This window comes from Mesocricetus auratus, unplaced genomic scaffold, assembly GCF_017639785.1.
Source record: "Mesocricetus auratus isolate SY011 unplaced genomic scaffold, BCM_Maur_2.0 Super-Scaffold_100018, whole genome shotgun sequence".
Taxonomy (NCBI): domain Eukaryota; kingdom Metazoa; phylum Chordata; class Mammalia; order Rodentia; family Cricetidae; genus Mesocricetus; species Mesocricetus auratus.
The window spans coordinates 4,716,989-4,741,726 of NW_024429199.1; the positions used below are offsets into that span (position 1 = coordinate 4,716,989).

At 41.9% G+C, this 24,738-nt stretch overlaps 2 protein-coding genes across 2 annotated transcripts in view; both read right to left on the reverse strand.

Annotated features, from left to right (window-relative positions):
• The window catches only part of Lama4 (laminin subunit alpha 4), a 139,250-nt gene that overhangs the window by 48,205 nt on the left and 66,307 nt on the right, over window positions 1–24,738 (reverse strand). Inside the window, exons 9-14 of the mRNA XM_040758219.1 lie at window positions 22,439–22,550; window positions 19,388–19,555; window positions 17,067–17,260; window positions 11,420–11,536; window positions 5,059–5,207; window positions 858–999 (exon numbers count right to left, since the gene is read on the reverse strand). Coding sequence (XP_040614153.1) covers window positions 858–999; window positions 5,059–5,207; window positions 11,420–11,536; window positions 17,067–17,260; window positions 19,388–19,555; window positions 22,439–22,550 — 882 coding nt within the window. The remainder of the gene's footprint in view (window positions 1–857; window positions 1,000–5,058; window positions 5,208–11,419; window positions 11,537–17,066; window positions 17,261–19,387; window positions 19,556–22,438; window positions 22,551–24,738) is intronic.
• On the reverse strand, window positions 6,415–6,762 carry LOC101836111 (60S ribosomal protein L34-like). The gene has a single exon (XM_040758220.1). The coding sequence runs from the start codon at window positions 6,760–6,762 to the stop codon at window positions 6,415–6,417; it is 348 nt and encodes a 115-aa protein (XP_040614154.1).

Sequence of the window (24,738 nt, forward strand, 5' to 3'; positions counted from 1 at the left end):
TGCCCCCACCCCAGGAGGACTCAGCAAACTAGGAGACCTCTTTGGCCAAGGCTTGAGCTAAGTACTCTCATAAAGAAACCATTGGATAAATAATTATGAATTGAGAAAGAACACAAAAGAGGAGGAATCCATCCCATGACATCTTCTCTATGAGAAGATGCTAGCCAAAAATGTTTTCTTTGGAGACTTCAGCAAAAAAAAGAAAAGAACAATCAGTGAACGAAACAGCATGAGCAAAGGAGCTCTCATTTGCTAACTGGACCCATCCTGATGAACCTGCAAACCCAAACCTTCGTTCCTGACCTTGCTGACATTTTAATTTTTCATTAAAAGGTCAAGGGTTAAGCAAAGATTATATATGTATATATATATGTATGTGTATATGTATATACACAAACACATGAAACACATACAATGTATATTTACTATGCATAATGTATTATGTGTATATGTTCTAACACACATACAAAAGCAGAAGGGAGGAAGAAGTGCAGTAGCAAGTAAGAGCAAGGCATAATGATGCTTTTGTATTTAAAAAGAAACCCAAAGGCTGGAGAGATGGCTCAGTGGTTAAGAGCACTGGCTGCTCTTCCAGAGGTCCTGAGTTCAATTCCCAGCAACCACATGGTGGCTCACAACCATCTGTATTGACCTCTGGTGCCCTCTTCTGGCCTTCATGCATACATGCAGGCAGAACACAGCACACATAATAAATAAATAAATCTTAACGATTAAACAAAACAAGAAAGACACTAGGATCTGTTAATAAATAAATAAATAAAAAAAACCAGGAGAAAAGCCAGAGTGAGATGAGACAATCAGTACACCAGCAATCCCCGAGGTAAAGGAATACTCACATCATGAATTCGGTCAGTGATATTCAGAGCAACTTCTGCTGTTTCATTGGCTTCGCTGACATAATTGGCAATATTTTCATAGACATTCGATGCATCCAAAGCCTTCTGCACCAACCCATTCATGTCTGAGCTGTGCAAATTTCTGTTAATAAACGAATCTGTCACTTTTCCTTCTTACTTTAAAGGAAATGGGACCACGCTTGAGTATTCATTTGGAGTAATCACAGATGCCCTCCTTCCTATTTTTTCAAAGCCACCTGTCTTGGAAGGTTTTCCCGAGTGTCCCTTCCTGGGGGTACATTATGCCTGCATTTGTCTTTCTGTGTTACCCCCAATGTGGCAGCCCATTTTGGCTTCATGGGCAGCTGCAACTTGGCAGTAGCTGCCGAAAAAGAGAATGGTGATTTAAAAGAATTCCCTGTTCCTCTTCCTACAGGGTTTGTTTAAATTGTGCAGGTCGAACAAAGGCCTGAAGCCTGTGCCTCTGCTTACTCCGTACCCAGCCGTTACTCTCCTATAACAGAGGTACAGTCCCCAGAGACGGTGCAGAGCTTACCCGTTCACACATTGGTTTGCTAAGGTTAGTCTGGTTCCTCAGCAGGCCCAGCTCAGTCTAGCCTTCCCTCTGCCCTGAAACACAATGTTCTCTGCATTATCTCGGCTTGGGTAAGATTCATGGAGCACTCACCAAGAACCTATCACAGACTGGGTGTTCTCACATACAATGGCTAATAGCCACACATCTTCTAAGGATTCATAGTGGGCATAACAGGATCAACCGTGCGTCTCTCCAACTTTAGGACTTATTGTTAGACCATTTTTGAACTGGACTTGGAAACTGTTTGTGTGACATATTTCATTTCCTGACTAATACGTTCTCGTTCTCTCTCTCTCTCTCTCTCTCTCTCTCTCTCTCTCTCTCTCTCTCTCTCTCTCTCTATTCCTTCCTTTTTCTTTTCTTTTTTCCCTTTCCTTTCCTCCTCCTCCTCCTCCTCCTCCTCCTCCTCCTCCTCCTCCTCCTCCTCCTCTTTCTTCTTCTTAACAGGGTTTCTTTACATAGTCCTGGCTGTTCTGGAACTCACTATGTAGATGAGGCTGACTTTGAACTCAGCCTGCCTCTGCCTCCACAGTGCTAGGATTAAAGGCCTGCGCCACATGCCTGGCTAACCAATACCTTTAATCATCTGCTTTATAAACTCCACTCCCAATTCCACAGCTCATCCTAAATCCTTGTTTTACTGACTCCCAGCTCCAGTGGCCACTTATTTCCTCTCAGTTCCAAACACCGCTTGTATCATGTGGCTCATCAATATACTGCAGATGATGGCTGTCTTGCCCAGACTTCTGGACACTGCAGATCCTACCTTCTCCAATCCCAGAACCTACGGGCATATTCTGCTCTTTCTTCCTCCTACATCTGGCCCAGGCCCATTTTATTCTCAGGCTGAGAAACTTCCTCTGTGCTTCCTCAGCTACTCTCTCTCTGTTTATGCCCATCATCAGCCAGTTGCCCTGTAGGAGGGCTGACTCCCCACCCCTGCCCCCTTCACCCATGGTCACAGAAGGGATCCACAAAAATGTTTCATTTGAATGTTTTCCAAATCAGCAGGAAAAAAAATGAAGACAATAAAAAGATTTTGTCTTCATGATATTGTGATCATGACAGAGTTTAATTTTGATAGAGACAAGGATCAGCCATGGCAAGAGTCATCTTACGTGGAGGTGATTCCTTCCCAGACACTCTCTACCATTCCTTCCTGGGTCCTATCCTTAGAAATGGCCCCAAGAGTGAAATATGAAGAAAGCAGACAAGAAAATGAACATCACGCCTGTAATCCCAGCACTCAGGAGGCAAAGGCAGGAAGATTTCTGAGAGGCTGCAAGCCAGCCTAGGCTACAGAGTGAGACCCCCAAAATCTTGTCTTGGAATATTTGGTTCAGCTATGTAGAGATGGGCTAAATTTGTTTATGGTACGGAATATTGCTCTAACTGTGTAAAGGCGTGTTACATTTGCTTGACAATGTAAGGGTGTGTGCTTAGTTATGTAAAGATGAGTTGCATTTGCTTCCCCTTGACTGCCTAAGGCACCTGATTGGTCTAATAAAAAACGGAATGGCCAATAGCTAGGCAGAGAGAGGGAGGGATAGATGGGGCTGGTAGGCCGAGAGGATAAATAGGAGAAATTTAGGCTTGAGAAAAGCAAAACAAGAGACAGGAGAAGAGAGGGACGTGCCTGGGGCCAGAAGCCAGGCAGCTGACAGCCAGCAGACAGGGGAAGCAGTGGAATCAAGATGTACAGAAAGAAAGAAAAAGGAAAAAGCCCGAGGCAAAGGTAGATAAAGAGAAACAGGTTAATGTAAGTTAAAAGAGCCAGCCAGCAGTGAGCCCAAACTAGGTCGAGCATTCAAATCTGTTAATAAGTCTCTGTGTCATGGTTTGGGAGCTGGTTGGTGGTCCAAAAGAAAAAGCCTGGGACACTTGTCCAACAAATCAAAGCAAACAAATACATAGCACCTAGAATGCACAAAGCCCTGGGTTTGATCTGCAGCAATGCACAAAACACCACAGTAGCTCACACCTGTAATCCCAGCCCTTGGAAGGGACAGGCATGAGGATCAGAAACTTAAGATCATCTTGGAAGTCAGGCTGGGTCACAAGATACTTTGTAACAAAACAAAACCACATACACTCCCTAACAGGCAAAAGGAGATGACGGAAAAGAGTGTGTACACCGGACAGATGTTGAGGAATTTTTCAGTCTTTACATTTTGAGGGGGGAAGGTCTATAAATCTTGATGTGTCCCTGAATAGATTGGGTCAGGAACATGATGTCAGGGTGACTGATGTTTGCGACGGTGGTGCAAGTGGAATGAACAGTAGCTTCCGTGGAACCCTGTTGGGCTGTCACTGCAGGATGACATTTCGAGAGGGGTGCTGTGTGCACCTGCCAGTGGGATATGGCTACTGACGAGATGAGCGAGCCAGAGGATGGCTCCAAACTAATAATCAACTGATACGCGACCAGCAAAACCGGCATTTTATCTAAGTCCCTTTTATTGCTTTCACAAAAAGCATACTTCCAAAGGACACGGCACCAAACTGAACAACTGCGACACTCCAGCACTGCCGATATGCAGGTTTTCATGCTGTGTCTCCTCCCTCCCCCTTCTTTCTTCCTCCCTCCCTCCCTCCTCTTCCATTTACCTTTCCCTTCCCTCTCTCTCTCCCTTCCTCTCTCTTATTCCTTAAGCCCTCTCACTCAGTCTGGAAGGTTGTTTGACAATTTTGGTGAAGAGGAGTGAAAAGATGACGTATTTGGAATAGTCGTTAATCTCTGCTCTTTACTCCTGACCTTTCTGGGCGTTTGTTTTCTATAAGGATCCCTATTTACCTATTTCAGGGTCACGAATCCAATTCCAACCTTCCAGTACATATCGATTAACATTAACAGAGTGCCCAAAGGGTGTGTGGCTATTTTCTAGGTGGTGTGAGGGAAACTGTCAATTGATTTCTCTCTCTCTTTTTTTAAAAAATATTTATTTATTTATTTATGTGCGTTGGTGTTTTTCCTGCATATATGTCTGTGTGAGGATGCATGATTCCCTGGAACTGGAGTTATAGACAGCTGTGAGCTGCCATGTGGGTGCTGGGAATTGAACCTGGGTCCTCTGGAAGAGCAGCCAATGCTGTTAATCCCTGGGCTGTCTCTCCAGTCCTTGACATTTCTCTTAACGGGCATTAAGTCATACATTTCCTACTGGGTCCCACAGAAAGTCGAGTATTTACCAGAAGTCAGTTGTATTGCTAACTCCCAACCAGCATGGCTGACTATATTTGGATAGGGAAGGTAAAACGGTCTGTGAAATAAGCAGGCTACGATGGCGGGATTAGACATTGTGAAGGGACTTGATTTCTTGTGCTAGGCATTTACTAATTGTGAAACAGACCTTACTTGCACGCTTGCCTAGAGCACAGGTTTCTAGTCTCAAAGACTGAACCAAAACAAAATATGTCTCCCAGAAACAACTGCAAAAAAAAAAAAAAAATGATGATTGGCTCTAAGGGAACAATTAACAAACAAATCTGCAAGCAAGCGGATCCACTCCAACCTACTTATCTTAGGGACTCTGGTGTGGAACTGAATACAAATGTCTCATTCAGCCTATGTAAGCGTTTGCATTTCTAAAACTGGGATGTTACCTGCTCAGCTCATCGGCTTCTTGTCGAAGGTTGGACGCATGGTCCACAGCTTCTTGCACTAAGTCATGACTGAGGTTACTTAGGTTGGATAGTTTTCCTTGCAGCTCGTTTTTGGCTCCATCTATTTCTGCATAGATTCCAGATGCATTCTAAAGGAAAACAAATTGACGAGTTTAGAGAAATGTACAGCAGTTTCTCCAGATAACAATGAAATCGATCATTTTCCTTCTTGTCAATTTCAGACCTGAATTACTGTAAGGAGGATTTGTGTACTCCTACACTTCACCCCCCTTCTCTATGGATTGCTTCCTCATCATTCAGACATGTTCAATTTCCTTTTGAAAACAAAAACTGAACACACAGCTTCTGTTACCCACACATCCTGTTAGTATTCCACCTTTCGATTCCCTTCTTAGCAAATCTCTCTGGGGGAATTTACTGGTAGGGAGCCTTGCTTTCCAGCATCTAATTTTAAACAAGCTGGCAAATATATAATACAGAGTCCAAGCATGTTGCCTTATATATCTGTGAGCTGAGATGAAAGCATACCTTCTGATCTCAGCCGACTGGTAACTGAAACTTAGTCCAAGAAGTACAGTTAGTCTACCTGGTCAGGCAGTGTGAGCGTCATGGGCCCTTGTGCCCGAAGAGTTTCCTTACAGAAGAACACAAGAAAGTGGGCCTTCTGCCCAAAGCTTCCATCCAAGAAGAGGGTAGAGCTGAACAGCTCCTGTACAAGACTTTTTCCTAAATTTATCAATAAAGAAAAAATTTTCCCTTCTCACAGGGCACAGGTGAGGAGAGGGTCTAGCAAGGTTTGCAGAGTGGCCAATATTTCCCTAGGAGCTGAGTCTGATAAAAATCAGTCTTCACCATCTTGCAGGAATGGTGATGATTTCCCTTCCCAGACTCAGCCCATTGCTTTTTCCATTGTAGCTCTGCTCTTGTCTGGTTTTTCTCTGCTTATTTAATATTTTTTCTCCACTAGATCTCATAGATCACCCTTGTCCAATGGGTTGTCTTAATGCTGTATATATATTTTTTCTGACCACTGTTCATGCTATTTCCTGGATCTGGAATAACTTGCCTCTCAGAACCTATTTGGGGTTCTACTCATCCCTCTGAATTCAGCTCAAATATTACTCCCATTCTGTAGCAATTCCTAACTGCTTGGGTGAGCTCATGTTTCCACAGGTCTGTTATCCATGCTACACTACTGTAATCATTATATATGGCCCTCACTACTGTAATCATTGCATGACTACTCACTCATGATGTTACAAACACCTACATGACATTACAAACTCTTACATGATATAACAAACTCTTTTTTTATTTAAAAAGCTGCATGCATATTTATTTTGCTTTCTGACTCTTTGCTTGTGCCTTCAACACTTTCACAACAATTTTCTGCTCCTCGATAAGGAAAGGCCGCTTGATCCTGTCTCGGACACACTTGTCACACAAGGAGCCGCCGTAGGCCCTGCTGACATGCTTCTTTGTCTTAGTCTCATAAGGACTTGGTCTGTCAGCATGAACCCCTCGAAGTCTGACTGGGCACACACCGCATGCAGATTTAGGTGCTTTTCCAACCTTCTTGGTATAAAGGTAAACGATCCTGTTGCCAGGGGTTCGAGACAGCCTAGTTTTGTTAGAGGCTATGTTGTAGGAAAGCCTACGTGGGTATGTCAGACGCTGGACCATTCTGAGCACCCTCACGGAAGCCGCAGCACTGTCCCCCAAGTCGTCCCACCCGCCTGACTCCTCTGATGGCTGCGGGTTGTAAACAGGGCAAACACGGAGCAGAAGCAACGTCCCAGGAAGAGCGATATAACAAACTCTTAAGAATCAGGAACTGAGTTGAACTGCGTTTTATTTCTCTAGACTGGAGCACAGTTTCTAACACATGAGATTTATTTCTTAGAGATTATATTAGGCCTTTAGCCATTTGGCTGGTCACATTGGTTTGAATTATATAAACAGAAAAATATCACAGGCAGTCCATCTTTCCTCATTATCTCATTATTATTTTAACAAATGTCCACTGTGTGCCCAGTGCATGCCCAGCACTCCCGGAGAGGAGAACAGTTGTTGTTTTCAAGGCCGCAGATGAGGGATGGCACGGACAGTTAGCAATGATCACATAAGTGGACAAGGGCGGGGGGTACAGACAGCAATGATAACATACGTGGACAAGGGTGGGGGGCACGGGCAGTTAGTGATGATCACATAAGTGGGTGAGCTAATTGTAAAAAGCAAAAGATATTTTGAACAAAATGTACATGTAGCATGGGGTGCATAGTGGTTGGGGGTACAGGGACCTCTTGGATTAAACTGTCACAAAGATATGAGGTCATTTGATGATCTAGGGGCAATAGGTGAGGAGACCTTGAAGGAGGACTCTAATTGACATTTGTGAAAGTGAGTTTGCCGAGCTGCTGAGTAGCCAGTGAGGAGCAGAACGTTAAAGTACCAGGTCAGACAGGTAGGTGAGCCAGGTCACGTGGTGCCTCCTGGACATGGTTGGAGAAACCATATTTTGATTATGCTTTAATATGACTTTTCTTCTAATGGTTTGGGGATGTGTCTAGGAGGGTCATGGTGTGGCTAACACATCTGTTAGCAGCCTTCTCCATCACTTCACAAGGGGCACCAGGTTGTTAGAAACATAGGGCAGCAGCAGAGATGAGAAAGTGGCAGGAAGCTAGGGTTCACACACAGCCAGTCCGTCTTGGTAAAATGTCACCCGAAGAAAGGAGAACTCAGGAATGACTTGGGAATTTGGACATGAACTGGTGGGAGCTGCCCTTTACTGAGATGGGGAAGGGGGAGGAAGTAGCTCTTATTCAGAATACTTGAGGTTTGGTGTGCTTATTTATTATACAGTAGATGAAACTTGAGATTTTGTAACACGGAACCCTGCCTTCCGAATTGTCTACAAAGGTTTGGGCAGTTGGGTCAGACATGCACTGTAAATGGAGTCGTCTGCATAACTATTCTTTATGGGAGCCAATGACTCAGCTAGGAGAGACTAGGGTAAAAAGGGGGGCTTCAAACCGAGCTAAGCCACTCACTCTACAGAGCAGAGACCAGTACACCTCAGACCCAGGTCCAGCTCAAAACCTTTTGACACAGCCTGAGCTAAGAATATATCTCTCACATTTGAAGGGTTGTTTAACAATAGCAACCATAGGAAAGGGCAGAAGCAGTATGTGGTCTGCACTGATGTAGTTACCATACAGAGGATGCAGAGAGCTGCATCAGTGGAGAGTCCTGGGATCCCATGCAGACTGGGTAGAGCTAGTAGACAGTGGGGGCTGGAGGGCAAAACAGCTGTGACTTGAGACATCATTTTTCTATGATGCTGAATAGAGTAATGGGGCAAAGATTAGGAGGGACTTCAAGGTTTTTTGTTTTTGCCAGCAATAGCTTTTTCAAAGGGCACATCTCTCTCTCCTTCCCTTTTTCCCTCCCTTCCTCCTCCACTCCCCCCCACCGCCCCCGTCTCTTTCTCTGTGTTTAAAAGATAGGAGATACCAGAGCAAGAAGAGATCCAACAAAGCATAAGAACTAGGAGACTGGAGAACAAAAGCCCTGCAACCATGTGTCCAGGGGAGGGGAGGGCAGGGTTCCATGTGTCCAGGGTAGGGGAGGACAGGGTTCCATGTGTCCAGTGCCTACAGGCTTTGCCTTTTACTCTTCTCTCCCTTGCTAAAAGCAGTTAGATTACATTCCTAAAGCTAACCCTCAAGGTCCATGCCACTGACTCATTCCTGAGACAAAACACACCATGGCCCAAGAATCAAAATTCATTACTTGGTTAATGTGTCCAATCAGGAATTACTGGCTCACCCTAGCGCAGATTCTCCATTTTTCTCCTTAAACAGCCTGGTCCTACCAGCTTGGAGCTTGCTGCTGACTGCTGCTGCTGCTGCTGCTGCTGCTGCTGTTGCAGTTGCAGTCCGGTGCCCCTCCCCCCAAGGAGGCTAATAAACCTTTGTGCGGAGAATTTAGTGTCTGGGTTTGTTCTGTATTGGCTCTCAGGGGCAACCTCCCTTACAGACAGGTTTCTTACAAAGCACATTTAGCTGCTTGGGAACAGCTATGATACTGGGGACCCAGGGTTAGAATCTGTACGCAAATAAACAGGAACAGGTATACCTGGAAGTTCAAGGTATTTTCCAGGAATAATTAGATTGATAATTTCAGTTGGTTAAGAAGAAAAGAAAGGAGGCAGAGGTACAGGATAAATGAGGGGGGTTGATGTGGTTGGAGAATTGTTGGCCTGGGTGTTCTAGATTAAGTGAGATAAGAGAACAAAGTGGTCAAGACCATGCTAGGGAAACCCACAGCTGACCTGAACAAATGGGAGCTCATGGACCCCAGTCTGACAGTTGGGGAACCAACATAGGACCGAACCAGGCCCCCTGAAAGTGGTGTCAGTTAGGAGGCCTGGGCAGTCTATAGGGCCTCTAGCGGTGGAACCAGCGTTTGTTACTAGTGCACAAACAGACTTGGTGGAAGGGGGGACAGCCTAGATACACGGGGGAGGGCCTAGGCCCTGGCCCAAATGACTTGACAGACTTTGGTGATCCCTCATGGAAGGCCTCACCCTCCCTGGGGAGTGGATGGGGGATGGGATGGGGAGGTCGGTGGGGGGGCATACTGCTTCTAATTTAAATTATATATAATATATATAATATATATGTTATATATATATATATATATATATATATATATATATATATATATAGAGAGAGAGAGAGAGAGAGAGAGTTGAGCAAGGGAGGGTTTGAGCTGGATTTAGGAGAAGGTAAGCTCCTGGATAGTGAAGATCTGGGTGTAGCCCTACAAGGGACAATAGTAGTGGTCTGGAGGAAAAGACTGGAGAGAGTGGGTGGGCTCATCCTCATGGATTTTGACATCATTAGGAGTAGTGATGGGAGCTAGGTTGGAGAAGGTAGGGACTTAGGGACTTAAGTAGCTGAAGAAGAATGAGATTGTCTTAGTCTGATGTCCTTCACAGGTTAAAAAAAAAGCAAGACCAAAAAATAAAAACAAAAACAGCCCTCCCCCAACAAGTACAGTCATTGATTTCAAGATAGTATCATTCATTGCAATTCATTGGAAATTTTCTATTTAAAAACGCATGCCTTCTTATAGAGTTTTGAATGATGGCTTTAAAAAAAATCAGTCTTTAGGTTGGCATACAAAGTAATTGGCTCAACTATGGCATTTTCACACATATTTGCTGCTAGATTTTCTTTGTATTTATTGTCCTCCCCTGCTGCCCTCCTCTGTGATCTTGTCTGTATCTGGCTGGTTCCTTCCTTCCCCCAGATGGTCTTCCATTCCTCAGTCCTATTACACGCATTCCCCCAGAGATTTCATTTCCTCCACCTTAAGATCTCCTCCTCTCTTCTCATAATCCCCTTTCCACATGTACATAAACACACATACATATAATTGTAAATCTGGGTTCCACAAATAAGAGAAAACATCTGGTATTTGTCTTTCTGAGTCGGGATTATTCCATTTAATACAGTAGTCTCTAGTTCTAGACATTCTCTTGCAAACATCACAATCTCATTTTTCTTTATTTCTTTATCTAGTCAACTATTGATGGACATCTAGGTTAGTTTCATTTCTTATCTATTATGAATAATTCAGAATGGGCAAGGATCTCTGGGCTATGTTGACTTAGGATATAAGTGAATATACCAAACAGTGGTATAGCTGGGTCATATGGTAGTTCTACTCCACAGTGACTGCACAAGGTTACATTCCCAACTGGCAGTGCATAAAGGTTCATCTTTCCTTACATCTGACCTGCATTTGTTTTCTTAATTATAGCTATTTTAATCGGCATGAATGGATTCTCAAAGTGGCTTTAATTTGCACTCCCTGATAGTAAAGAACATTGAACACTCTTTCCAAGTATGTATTAGCTGTGCGTATTTCTTCTTTTGAGGATTGTCTATTCCGTTCATTAGTTTATTTACTGATTGTATGATTTGGCTTGTTAAATAACTTTCTAGGTAGAGTGAATAGGATGGAACTACACCAGTACTTTTAGTAGATTTTACTGTGACCATATCTCCATATCTATACCATCAGAGCTGCTAGCCGCATGTAGCTCTTGAGGATATGAAATGGAGTTGAATTTCTGACTTTATGAAATTGAAATTTAAGTAGCTGTGTGTGTTAGAAGCTACTGTGCAATAAAAGAAACTAGAGATTCCCATTACTTGATATTATTTTACAATCCTACTAACTTGAATTCAGTTTGATTACTCTGACACTGAACTGCTGTTCAGAATTGCTATAAAGGCCAGACTGAGCAATCCAGGTATGTGCTTACCTTTATTATCTCATCAAGTTCCTCAAGAGTCAGCTGAGGTATCATCAGAGAGTCTGCAGACATGCTCAGAGAGGCGCTTACAATTTCTATCTGTTCCTTCACTCTCTCTTGTTGTTTCTGAGGGAAGGAAAAACAAAGGATAGAGAATGTGATTGTATACCATATAAATAAAGTGAGGGACAAAAACTATACAATCCTATCATTGGATGTAGAAAAGGCCTTTGACAAAATCCAACATCCATTCATGATAAAAGTCCTGGAGAGATTAGGGCTACAAGGGACATATCTCAACTAATAAAGGCACTTATAGCAAGCCAATATAAACTTAAATGGAAGCTCAAAGTAATTCCATTAAAATCAGGAACAAGATAAGGTTGTCCAATCTCTCCATACGTCATTAATATGGTACTTGAAGTCTTAGTTAGAGCAATAAGAACTGAAGGAGATTAAGGGGATAAAAAATGGAAAGAAAGAAGTCAAAGTATCTTTATTTGCAGATGATCTGATAGTATACACAAATGACCCTAAAAATTCCACTGGGATACTCCTACAGCTAATAAGCACCTTTAGCAAAGTAGCTGGATAAAAAATTAACTCACAAAAATCAATAGCTCTCCTATATATAAACGATAAATAGGCTGAGAATGAAATCAGGGAAACAACATCTTTCACAATAACCTCAAATAATATAAAATATCTTGCAGTAACTCTAACCAAACAAGTGAATGACTTGTATGACAAAAACTTTAAGAAACTGAAGAAAGAAATTGAAGAAGATAAAAATGGAAGGATCGTTCATGCTCATGAATCAGTAAGATTAATAAAGCAAAAATAACCATCCTACCAAAAGCAATTTACAGATTCAATGCAATCCCCATCAAATTCCAACACAATTCTTCACAGGTCTTAAAGTACAATTTTCAGCTTTATATAGAAACACATAGACACAGATGCACACAAACACACACACACACACACACACATACACACACACACACACCCACCCTTCCGATAGTTAAAACCATATCGAATAACAAAAGAATTGCTGTATCAACATTCCTGACCTCAGATTGTACTACAGAGCAATAAAAATGGAGAGTGGCTGGAATGGGAGGATCACGTGATCACGTGGGACAGGGAAAGATGAGGGGGATGAGGGAAAGAATATAGGCAGAGACAGCTAAAAGAAAGAACAATATGAGGGGGAAGCATAGAAACCTAACATGGTAGCCTATTCCTAACACACACACACACACACACACACACACACACACACACACACACACACACACGCACGCACGCACATGATCTAAATGAAACTGCCAAGTAATGAGGGGGCAGAGTTACAACTGGACATCTCTTGTCACCAAATGAAGCTTCCAGTATCAGGAATGGATTACATTTAATTGAATTGTAGGCCAAAGGGGCCCCATGAAAACCCCCAAACAACCCACGTTGTTGCCAAGACTATAGGTGGCTTCCACAAACTGATTGGAAGGTCCTGTTGCTGAACACAAAACCCACATGACTCATCAAACATGGAGAAATGTGCACATAGAGCCCTGACCCCAGATGGTAGCATCTTTGGTACAGGAAAGTACTCTGCACACTACCAAAAGAGAAACACAAACACCAACCTAGCCACAAAACCTGTGGTCTACAATGGTACCCTGCCTTAAAGATTTTCTAGTGCAACAATGGTACAAAGCTTGTGGGAATAATCAATATATGACTTGACTTAAGGTTCACCCTATGAAATGAAACCCCATATTTTATAGTGCTTGGGTGATCAAAAACCTAAGGAAAGACAGCCAGGGACTTAAGGAAAACAAAAACTACTGTTCTACTAAAAGAACATAGCAATAAAAATGACTTCTAATAACCGTCTGCTGATGGGGGATGTCCTTCTGTATATATGTTTTTCTTATTGGTTGATGAATACAACACAGTTTGGCCAATAGAGGCAGGAAGATAGGTGGTTCTAGGAGATGAGGAGAATTCTGAGAAAGGTAGGCAGAGAGAGACCCAGGAGAGACGCCATGTAGAGACTGGGAGGATAGGATGAGTCAGGCGTTCTCTGGTAAGATAAGGCCATGTAGAAATACATAGATTAGTAGTTATGGGTTAATAATTAAAACAGAGCTAGCCAATAAGAAGCCCTAGCTATTGGCCAATAGTTTTATAATTAAAATAGCATCCATGTGTTTATTTAGGGCTGAAGGGTGGCGGGACCTGGAGGGACAAGAAACTTCCATCTACAGTCTGCTATACTCATAGATCAGTGACTTGATCAGCCATCATCAGAGATGCTTCCTCCTGCAGCAGATGGGAACAGATGTGGAAACACACAGCCAGGCATGATGCAAAGAGAGAGAATACTCAGTCCTAAATAAGATGTTTCTATCAAATACCTCCCTGACAGGACTCAGGGAGTCCTATGGAGGAGGAGGGAGACAGAGTGTAAGACCCAGATGGGATGGAGGACACCAAAGAAACAAGGCCCTCTAAACAAACGTGCTCTGCCCACACACGAATTCATAGAGACTTAGGTAGCACTGGGGAAACAATTTACTCTTAAGGGTAGGTTTTATGCCAAGCAGTAAGTAGATGGCCAGCAGAAAACAAACTCCATGACATTTTTAGAGGTTCCTTGTCTCATAATGTTATACCAGGGTATTTCCTTTTTTTAAATACTTCAAACTTATTTTTTATTTTCATCTATATCTATATCTCTATATCTTTTACCCTAGAGATTCTTTGTGCATACATATTTTTCCAGTTTAGTGGTTTTATGGGGTTCCTGAGTATGTGAATAAGTGGGTTTCTGCATCTATATCTTTTCCTTCTGTTGGTTTTTTTTGTTCTATTCTGATGTGTTAGTTTTTGTTTTATTATATCTTCTTTTATTTTATTATTATCCCTGAGAAGCCTGCTTGTTTTCTAACTGGAGACAGAAAGGGGGGAACTGTGAGGAATAGAAGGAGGGGAAATTGTAATCAGGATATATTATGTGAGGAAAAACATCTATTTTCAACTACTAAAGACAAGTATGGGGCCTCCACTTGCACTTCCAGGACAGAAGCAGTGAGATGGCTTGTCAGCCACTGGAGAGGAGTCCAGGGAAGCAGGGATGGAGGTCTGGCTAATGCTAACTGCCTAATTAGGAAGAGAAAGAAGCAGGATGGGCTATGTATGCTGTGTGCTGTGCTGTTCTCTTCCTAAAATTTTGCTCACATTGTTCCTTTGTACTTAGTAGAAGGATTTGCTTAACTAAGTTAAATGAGGCCTATCATCTGTCTGAAATCACCGAAATGCCAAACTCCTGGTATCCACATCCAGGGGAGGTTTTTTGTGCATAAGAAACATTTAATTAAGAGCTAGACTGGCATTTATTTACTTTTAGAACTGGAGTCACTTCACATAGGCGACACTGTTCATTTACTGCTCATGACAAGGCCCTGACACACATCAGCATTTAGCAAACTCCAGCAAAGCAGCTGGTCATTCCTATGTATATACATTGGTTTCCAGTCAATCATGCGTCACTCTTGTTGGCTATGGCAATTTCAGAGCCCTAAAAATAAAGTCAGTGGAGAGCTGAGCATGTTGTTAACTCACATTATACTGGAATGTGTTCTCTAGTAAAGGTCTATGCAGAAGATAAAACACTTGCTGAGATCCACAGCTCACAGCTGGAAAAGAGAACCTATGTGGTTTGCTGTTAGTGTATATCAACGTGGATCAAAACCTTACTTCTATGGCTAATGGAACAATTATCCTAAGGGCTGTCACTTGCCCTTGTCTGGCAAGGGATGGTCTAGGTTGATAATCCTTCCTTTTCAAGACTTTTGGTATTGAACAGTTTGGGCATCTTCATTAATGAGCCTCTAGAACTGTTAGATGTGTCACAGTGATACTCTGGTCTTGCATGATTTTCATCACATTTTTACTTTGTGTGCGTTGCCTTACAACCTATTGCACATTTATTAGTGAGTCATGGTGAACATCATTTGAAAATCTCCACCCAAAAGGAAGCTATGTTCTTCACATGGCACAGGGGACCCTCTTGGATCGGTCCCATCAGCTTCCTTAGCCTTGACCCACATTGTTCCTTGGCACATGCGTTCAGTTCAGGCAGTCCCTGCCTACCCAGAAGGCAGGCCTTGTTTGCTCTTCACCTGGCTACCTTAGTCAATCATTACTTCTTCCTGCAGAGGCTGACCATCCAGTCCAATCCCATATCGCCAGGTACATAGCTGTGTTTCTCTGTTGTGGTCATCTGTGAATGGATCAACCTACCTCTAAACTAGAAGCTCCATGATATCGTTGAATAATGTGTTCTTCATCTTTGAGCCCTAAACCACCTGTCATAATTCTCGGCACAAATTAACATATCAGTAAACATTTGTTAATTTAATGGAAATATTTTTGTACTTTCCCGTTGTGAGCTGCTATGATTTTTTTAAAATTATGCCCAAGTTTATTGAAGATGTATTGTAGATGTATTATAAGTAATAAGTGATGCTTTTGTCTGTGGATTTAAATGCACACCTACAACCTGCTCTATAACCAAGAAAGGACAATTCTAAGCACTCATGTAAGACAGGAATATAAACATCCTTTTATTTGGTTTTCTTTAAAAAAGGTTGTCATAAACCTCCAAAATTATTTTATAGCCCACTGAATGGGTCACAGTGACTATCTTCAAACGATACTTGGTGCTATATTGACATGTTTATTGTACACCATAAGCATACATTCACTCAACAAAGAAATGCCACCCTAGGCATTATTATTCTAAAAAAAGAAAAGAAAGAACAACAACAAAAACTCTACTGAATAGAGTTTGTTCCCATTAGAAAAATGGTGGTGAGTGTAATTTATTTTTATTTAGGGGGAAAATGATGACTGCAAATCACATCAGTGCACCATTGAGTTGATGTTCCATTGAGTTGATGTTATCTCCCATAAAATATGTAACTGAACTGATGAATTTAGTCCTGGTTACTTCTGTTTGTCTACATTGTTTTCTTTAGTCTAAGTTTTAGAAACATGTCCAGGTTTACTGGTGCCATCCCTTTGGAGGACGGCTCTTCAATGGTGGTGGTTGGGAGTATGAGTGTGGCTTAGAGTGGACACATGGCCAGTACCTCCCAGCCCTGCAAGTGTGGGCATCAGAGGAAGACAGGCTGAGGAAGCTATGGTGATGCTCTTAATTTTCCTCACCTTTTTATGTTTGTATGCTTTTAGCTTGAGCCCAACTCCATCCTGCTATAGCTGTTGCCAGTGGCTTGTGAAATTTGCTTATTGTGTCTTTCCAAAAACTATCCCTTTCTAAAATCTGCACATATTCATAATACATGGTTCTGGGCAGTTGGATGTTTAATGAATAGTCCTTTTCCTTCTTGAGAAAGCCATGTAGCCACATGTAGGGGTGCAAGCAATGCCACATCCTCATTCTTCCTCAAGCATAGACTAAACATTTATCACCATTAACGTAATTTTAGGCACAGATATGGCGGTAACTTACAACAGCAGAAAAGCAATATATCAATATTTAAATTTTTAAAAATGTCAACTGCTTTTTCTTGGCATAAGTTCAGATAGTTCGTGCCTAACATGCATTTTCAGTTGCTGCCCACTGTACCTCGTGGTCCCGCTGCTTGGAGGTGATGGCTCTGTTCATGTCTTCTGCATCCCTGACATGGTCAAGGGCCTGGTTAAGTGATTCCTGGATGTCTGACAGCTTAGCATTGTAGTCGTCCAGCTGTTCCAATACCACGGGGAACAAAGAACGGGTGTCATTGTGAAGCCGCTGCCAGCTCTCAGTCTGGGTCAGCACTGAGGAGAAATGGAGACACATTTAGTCTGTGCTTCTCCTGCATTTAGCAAAGTAGACAAAAATCCAGGCCTGTTTCCTTCAGTGATTGAGGCTGGAGACAGGAGTAGGCCAATAGTTTACATTTGGTATGAGATGCTTTTCTGTTGGATTTAGAGCTTCAGACACATCCATTGAAGGAAGGGTTTGGTTTGTTTTTCCATGAGAGTTATACTTCATGTAGAAATTAGGCTGCTACACTTTCCTGCTTGTTACCCAGAACATCTGTAGTTTTACCTTATAAAGGGAAACCCGGTACACTACAGAAAAGAACCACCATTTTCTAGTTAGGGACAGAACAAACAGCTCTGTTGGTTATAACTACTCACTCTTACCAAGTTTTCCTGCGGTTTCCAGTTAGCTCCTTAGGTCAAACTCAGGTTGAGATTTTGGGTGAGATAAAGATGAAATAGCAATAATACAATATCCTTAAAGTCTCTTTTCACGCATGCTTTATTCTTGGCTTATAGGCACATTGGTTGATTAGGTGCCATGATTCTTCTGTCCCAATCCGTGTCTGTTCTCCCCCACTTGGCCCAGGGAAGGCCAGTCTGTCCTTTTGAGGCTTCCCTTCCCCACAGGCCCTGGCTCAGTAAAGAAAGTGCTTGAAATACATTCATTTATTTCGCGAGACAGACAGAAGTAATCCGTCTCCTTTCCATGGGGCAGTATGGTTAAATTTCAAAACAGTCAAGGAGCTTGGAGACATCTGGCTACAATACTGGAGTTCCAGCTGGCTGAATGGCCTGGGATTCTCCTGTTGGCCTCCCTGATGCTATTTATCTCTCACCACAATAAACCTTTATGCCAATAACCTTCTCCTCTGGTATCCATAGCAATTGTCAGCAGAGGTTGTTAGAGTGACATCCGTGGACGATGACTTATGTCTTTTAACTTTTAATGTTTCATTGATTCCCTGGCAATCTAGTGAATTCCTGGGCCCCATCTTAAAATAGACTTTTGAGTGTTTAAGATAAAATTTAAAAAATTTAAAAGTGACTAGAATAAAAGTAAAAAATAGCTAATATATTAAATCAAACCAACAACTTTTTATCTATATTAATTTACCAATTGATCTTTATTAGTGTATTGAGATAGGATCTAGTGATAGATGTATTAACTATAATTCTGAGGTACTGATGAAAGTATTAAGAAATATCAGCAACAGCTGAAATCTGATCTGAAAATCTATAATTTCCTTTATCAAATGTATAGATCCTTTGCAATCTTTCTTATCAATCCTACCACTGAATTCAGGTTGGCCTTGACCAATAGGACAAATACGATATGACTGAGTTCCAAGTCTAGGCTTGAAGAGTCCTTGGATTTTCTATTTTTTCCCTCTCAGAAGGCTCCCTGCCATGTCAACAAGCCTGGGATAGTCTCCATGAGACAAAGACTCTACATGGAGGGAGAGGTCTAACTTGCCTAGCTAGTCCCAGACACATGAGTGAATTTTCCCTATGCCACATAGAATAGAGCTAAGTATGCAAGTTGCATTTAGCCTGAATAACTACCCTGTGAAATTAGAATCAAATAAATAGTTATGTTTTAAAATAAATACACTTGGGGTATATTGGTAGACAATGATGAGCTATATGGTGACCAAGTCAGAGGTCCAATAACACTACTTCACGTGTTTTAGTGTTTACACTTATTATTAATGTCATGTCAAGTTTCTGTTGGAGGTTAAAGGTTATAAAAAAATCAGGGATATCAGAATTTCTATAAAATTTCTCTCACTATAGACTTGGGAATTTAATCTTCCTTTCCTTATTTTTATTTTTTTCCTCCACCAATTTTTAAGTCCCTATTCTTTCTCCGAGGTAGTAAAGGTTATATACATTCTGGACAGAATCTCTGAAATTTCACAAATTCTCAAAGTTGGGCCTGGACCTAAAACTCTTGATCAAAAGGTCAAGTTTCCATGAAAGAGTCCCTGATGCTATGTATAAATTCTACATAGCTCTGAATATTGAGAGTGAGTTGTTTGACCAAATGTCACCCTCTGGCCTGTTGTCCTTTTTTCCTGATCCCACAGAGAAGGAAGAAGACATATGCTGTGCTGGCCTGGAATGGTAGACACATACATTCCTGGGCCTCATCTGCCTCCTCATCCACGAGCTCCCGCTGGGTGAGGAATGGTTGCCGGCTTCGGATCTCCTCCAGCATTTTCTGGGCCAACACCAACTTCTGAGCAATTTCCTCTGGGCCAAGTTCCTGATTCTCTCCGTAATAGAGCATCTTGCTGTTGATCTCTGAGGAGAAGAACACCGTGAGACAGGAGCAGGGCAGAGATGTGCAGGGCTGCTCAGTCAGATAGCAAAGCTCAGGACTGACCTTGCAATGGAAAGAGAGCCTCATTTCCAGGTTGTGCTGTGAGTGTTGGTGTCAGCATGGGAGCTCATCATGAGGGGAGAAAGGTACACCTGAGGAAGCCATTCTGGTCCTATGAGGTGTGTTCAGAGTGGGAATGGGCTGCTCCAGAGCCTGCCTGACTCCTGTGCTCATCTGGTACGCATGCTGACTAGAACACTAGCATTTAAGGCACAATAATCTAAGGGCTTTGTTCAATACTTCATAGAAATACTTGACTTGGGAAAAATGCTTGGCAGTGTCTCCTGTCACTTGTAGCATGCAATGGTGAGATTAATTGCATTTTAGTCATCAACAATTTAACAAAACAAACCTCTAAGCCAAAATGAGAGTGTATTTGTAATTGTCCAAATGAGACTTTTAGATTGTTTTTTGCAGACAAGCTAGTAACAGGATTAAAGAAAATATTGCGTGATAGTTTTGTATATATATATATATATACACACACATATCATGATTTTCTATTTGCCTTCTGTGGTGTGTATAGGGCATTTGACATTGAGTCTTTTTGCCCTACATATAATCTAGGCTGAAGGATTTTAGAACCAAGGGGACCACTGGAGCACATGGGGATTAGGTAATGTGCCTAAACACCGGCATGAAACAGTTCTTTGACGTCCTCATTCCTACTCCATACGGTCAGAGGAAGGTTGTATAGCTCCCTTGTTTCCTGGCAGCTCTGGGAGGAAGTGTTTTATCTTCCTGGCATAATGAAATCGTGTGTCTGTGGTTCACTGTGATCTATGTGGTTGGCCAGATAAGATGGGTAAAGAAGCAGCAGTGTCACATAAATCACACCAGGATGAGGAGCTGTATTTTATGTGGGCAATAGCTTGAAGGTCACCAGCAGCTATTTTAGAGCTGGTTGGGAATGAGAAATGACGCACTATTGGTGCTGTGTAGCGCTCCTGAATTCTGAAAGAAGGGAGATAAATGGTAATAGATGGTTTTAATGCTCCAAACATCACTGTTAGTGTTATAGGGAGATCAATATATGCTAAGTTCCCCCAAACGCCATGTATCAAAGTATTACAAACTCACTTTTCAAAGTGAATCTTGGTTTTCACATTTTCAAAGATAAATAATAGAGTCCTTGAAATAAACGCAATGTAAAACATTAAATAAATCAAACACACCATTCTCCCTCAAGTTCTGGTAGTGGCAAGGCTGAATTGTTTGGCATAGTGATGCAAATTCTGCTCAGTTTCAGGATGTTTTGTTTAAGCTATGTCTGGAGTAGATTAGCAAAAAATAAATGCAGACAATAACACTGTGCCTTTGATCCTTGGAGACTATTCATACATTATTTTAAGGAGATGAAAAACGGAAAAAAGTTACTGTTTCCCACTTCCTTTTCTTTTGTATTTTTTTCCTCATCCTTTCCCATGACCAAAGGTCAAGTTGGATGGTTTGGATTCTTTTCGAATGAAACATATTATGACCAAAGTCTGGGTTACTAAATAGCAAAGGCGAATTACTTCCTCTGACTGGTTTAGAAGGGTCTTGAATTTATCTGCTGCCCAATGGGGGCATTTACTTCTTAATTGGATGAATATTAGGGCGTTGGCTATTCTAGGTTCATTCTCACTGTTTGAACAAATCAATAGAGCTATGCTTTAGGAAAAGAATATTTTATTGGTAGATGCTAGGGAGCTAGGGAGGATGGCAGCGAAAAGTCTGAAATGTGTGTCATTTGTTTCCACTGGTTTTACAGGCATCCAAGGAAATGAAGCAAAGTATTAATCTGGGCTTTATCTGTCCCTCAGCCTAGACTATGCTCCCACTACCTCAGTATAAAGATATGAATCTCCCACTGTGGGTCCCACTACTGTCATTGTGCCCTGAGATGCATTCGGTGTTGTCATCCAACTCAATATATAGCACAATAAAAACCATGGAAACAAACAGTAGATCTGAGCTGACTCTAACCTGAGGAGTCTCTCTTTACCCTAGAACAAATGTGGTCTTTTTCAGTTGTGCAATTACAGGCAGCTTTCACGGCACCGCTAAGATAGTCTTCACGACGCAGCCTGCACTTAGTAAAAAGCAGAGCACAGATGAATTAATCGCCAGCAGGGCGGGTAGACTCTGCCACAGTGCTTGAGGGAAAGGAATCACTCACAGACCCTGCTCCCTTTCCTTTTGGGTCACCAACACGAGTGACTCATCTGCCTGGTCCTTGAGGAAGAGCACCACAGAAACAACAAGTGACTATCTGGTTTACCACCTTCACTGCACGCCATTCAACCCTCATTTTTTTTTTTGAGGTAGAGTTTCATTGTGTAGCCCAGACTAGCCTGGAACTCACTCTATAGACCAGGCTGGTCTTCAACTCACAGAGATACACCTATCTCTGCCTCCCAAGTCCTGGGACTAACGGCGTGTGCCACCCTGCCTGACATGGTATATTAATATTCTGAGGACATATTTGGGGGCTGTAAATAATTGAAAAAAAAGTGTGACTCCTACTAAACTCATTCATTTTAAAGACACCACATTCCCTCAATAGAAATGCATCATGGCATTAAGCTTAAGGGATTTTTACATATTTATTCTTGTGCATTAACAGATAATAAATAGAAATGAGTGCTCAGAAATCTCAATGAACAAAATTGCCATGCTGAGTGTGTGTAAGCTAAAACCTGCCACACTTTGAACAACATGCTCTTGCACATAGCAATCATTGACAATAGGCATTCTTTCGCTGTCACTAAGACATTGTATGTCCCTTGACATGAAGTTAAATGGAAGAGAAGATAATTTACCTTGGATTTTGTCTCTCATGTTGTGGGCTTGTTCTACAAGTTGAGTTGCTTGGTCAATTGTATCCATGCTTTCCTTCTGAAGCACTTTCCCCTTTCTTGAGGCTTGACTTCCCTACAAATTATATAAAGCACATTAGATTTATGTCATATATATACCTGAGGGTGGGTTGCCATAATGTATACATTTGACAAACAAACTTTCCCAGTGTGTGCAAGTTCTATGACATTCTGAATGGTCCCAGGAGTCATACAAGAAGATTGGGTAATGACTATTTTTAGGATCCTGGAATGCTGTTAAAATCAGACACAATATGGCTCTGTGGCACAATGGACAGCATATTGGACTTCTAAAATCAGACACAATACCAAGGCCATAAATCACGGTTCAGTTCAAACCAACCACCTATCACACATGTCTTATCCTTGTAATTGCTACTGTAGATTAAGATGCCAGACTAGGATGTGACTCGTGTCTGCGGATCACTTTGACGTTGTTCTGGTTGAAGGGTTTAAACTTCAGAGAGGAAATCATCTAGAAGGAGGACAGATCTTGAAATGCTCCTACCAGGTGGTCCAACCACTGCTGAAACGGAATCGCCACAGGGATTTACAGGATTATAGTCACTGGGCTAACTGCTGTCTTTAGAGCTTCATCATCCAGTTTCCCTTCAACATCGATGGCCCTTGTGTGCAAATAGCTGCTCAGGCAGATTTGGCACAGAGTAAATGGAACTTATTTCCCCTAGGGGCTGACTCCACTCAGTGGGTGCCTCTATTTCAGAGCTCCCATAAAGTATCTGTCACCATTAAATCCCATCTGCTCTGTGGCTTTAGAAGTGTGTGTGTGTGTGTGTGTGTGTGTGTGTGTGTGCGCGCGTGTGCATTTCTGTATATAGTAAAGGGCAGGAGATGACCTAAAGACTTGCACACAGGTCAAGGTCAGGACATTACTCCCATTGCATGGAGGATGTACCCTTCCTTTTGGCATTAGATGACAGATTGACAGTTATTGTGGCTAGGAGGGGCGGTTAGTTCTTCAGCCTGTATTTAAGAGGTATCTGCTTGCCTTTTCTGGTGCTTTCTTGGTTCATCTCTGTGCTAAAAGGCAATAATGATCCCATGAACGGCAGACTGAAGCCACATGAATGGAGCACTGAGAGGCTACTGAGCAGGTTCTCCAGACTAGGGAAGGGATTGTCCCAAGCCTCCCGTCTGTCATGAACTTCTACCCAGGGGACAGTGGCATGATATCAGCAGTGTTTTCAGCCTTTCTAGGACAAACCAAGCAAATGTCACTCTATGATGGTTAAGAAAGAAGATGCAAAAATATTTGTGTGCGTGCATGCGTGTGTGAGCGTGTGCGTGTATGTGTGCATGTGTGTGTGTGTGTGTTTTGGGGGCTTTTGCTTGTATTTCTTTATTTGGTTGTTTGCTTTTGCAGAGATAGGAAAAAGGAATGTAAAGTTTTGAAATGGGGAGATTTGGGAGGAATTGGGACAGAGGAAAAACATGACCAAATATATTGATTTTTTTTAAATTAAAAAAGAATAATGAATGCTAGGGGCTGTACCCTGAGAAGCCAATGCTAGATAAGCTAGCCATTTTATACTTCAGAGTATACTTACTCAGATATATTGTGTATGTCAATCAGTTGATATGACCTCTTCATGTAACCAAAAGATGTCATAGTCAAAAGATGGAAGAAACTGCTTCCAAAACTAAACAGCCTTTCATTCTCCAGCTAATTATTATTTTGTATAAATGCAAGGATACATTCCACAACAGGAAAACAAAGTTCAGTATTGAAAATATCTCAGCTCATAACATTGTCTTTTATTTTCATTATCATTCAACATGAATTGTGCATGACTGACTGGATTATACTTCGCTTTTGTTGACAGTAGGTTAGCTTCTTAGTTTGGATTGTTTTTTTCTTGTTTGAACATTGGTGGTGGTTTGGTTTTCAGTACTGTGGATTAAACCTAGAGTCTTGTACCACTGAGCTATATTCCAAGCTTGTAAATTCATATATTAAATGTTTTATAATTTATTTATTTATTTTGGTTTTTCGAGACAGGGTTTCTCTGTGGCTTTGGAGGCTGTCCTGGAACTCACTCTGTAGACCAGGCTGGCCTCAAACTCACAGAGATCTACCTGCCTCTGCCTCCCAAGTGCTGGGATTAAAGGCGTGTGCCACCAACACCCGGCTAATGTTTTATAATTTAAATTACATATCACTCATTCATTTATTCATTGTGTGTGCTTAGGCACATGCATGCCCAGCTCATGTGTGGATGTCA

Excerpts from the sequence above, each read along its gene's own strand:
- LOC101836111 (XM_040758220.1), bottom strand. The coding sequence starts at position 6,762 with ATGGTCCAGCGTCTGACATACCCACGTAGGCTTTCCTACAACATAGCC.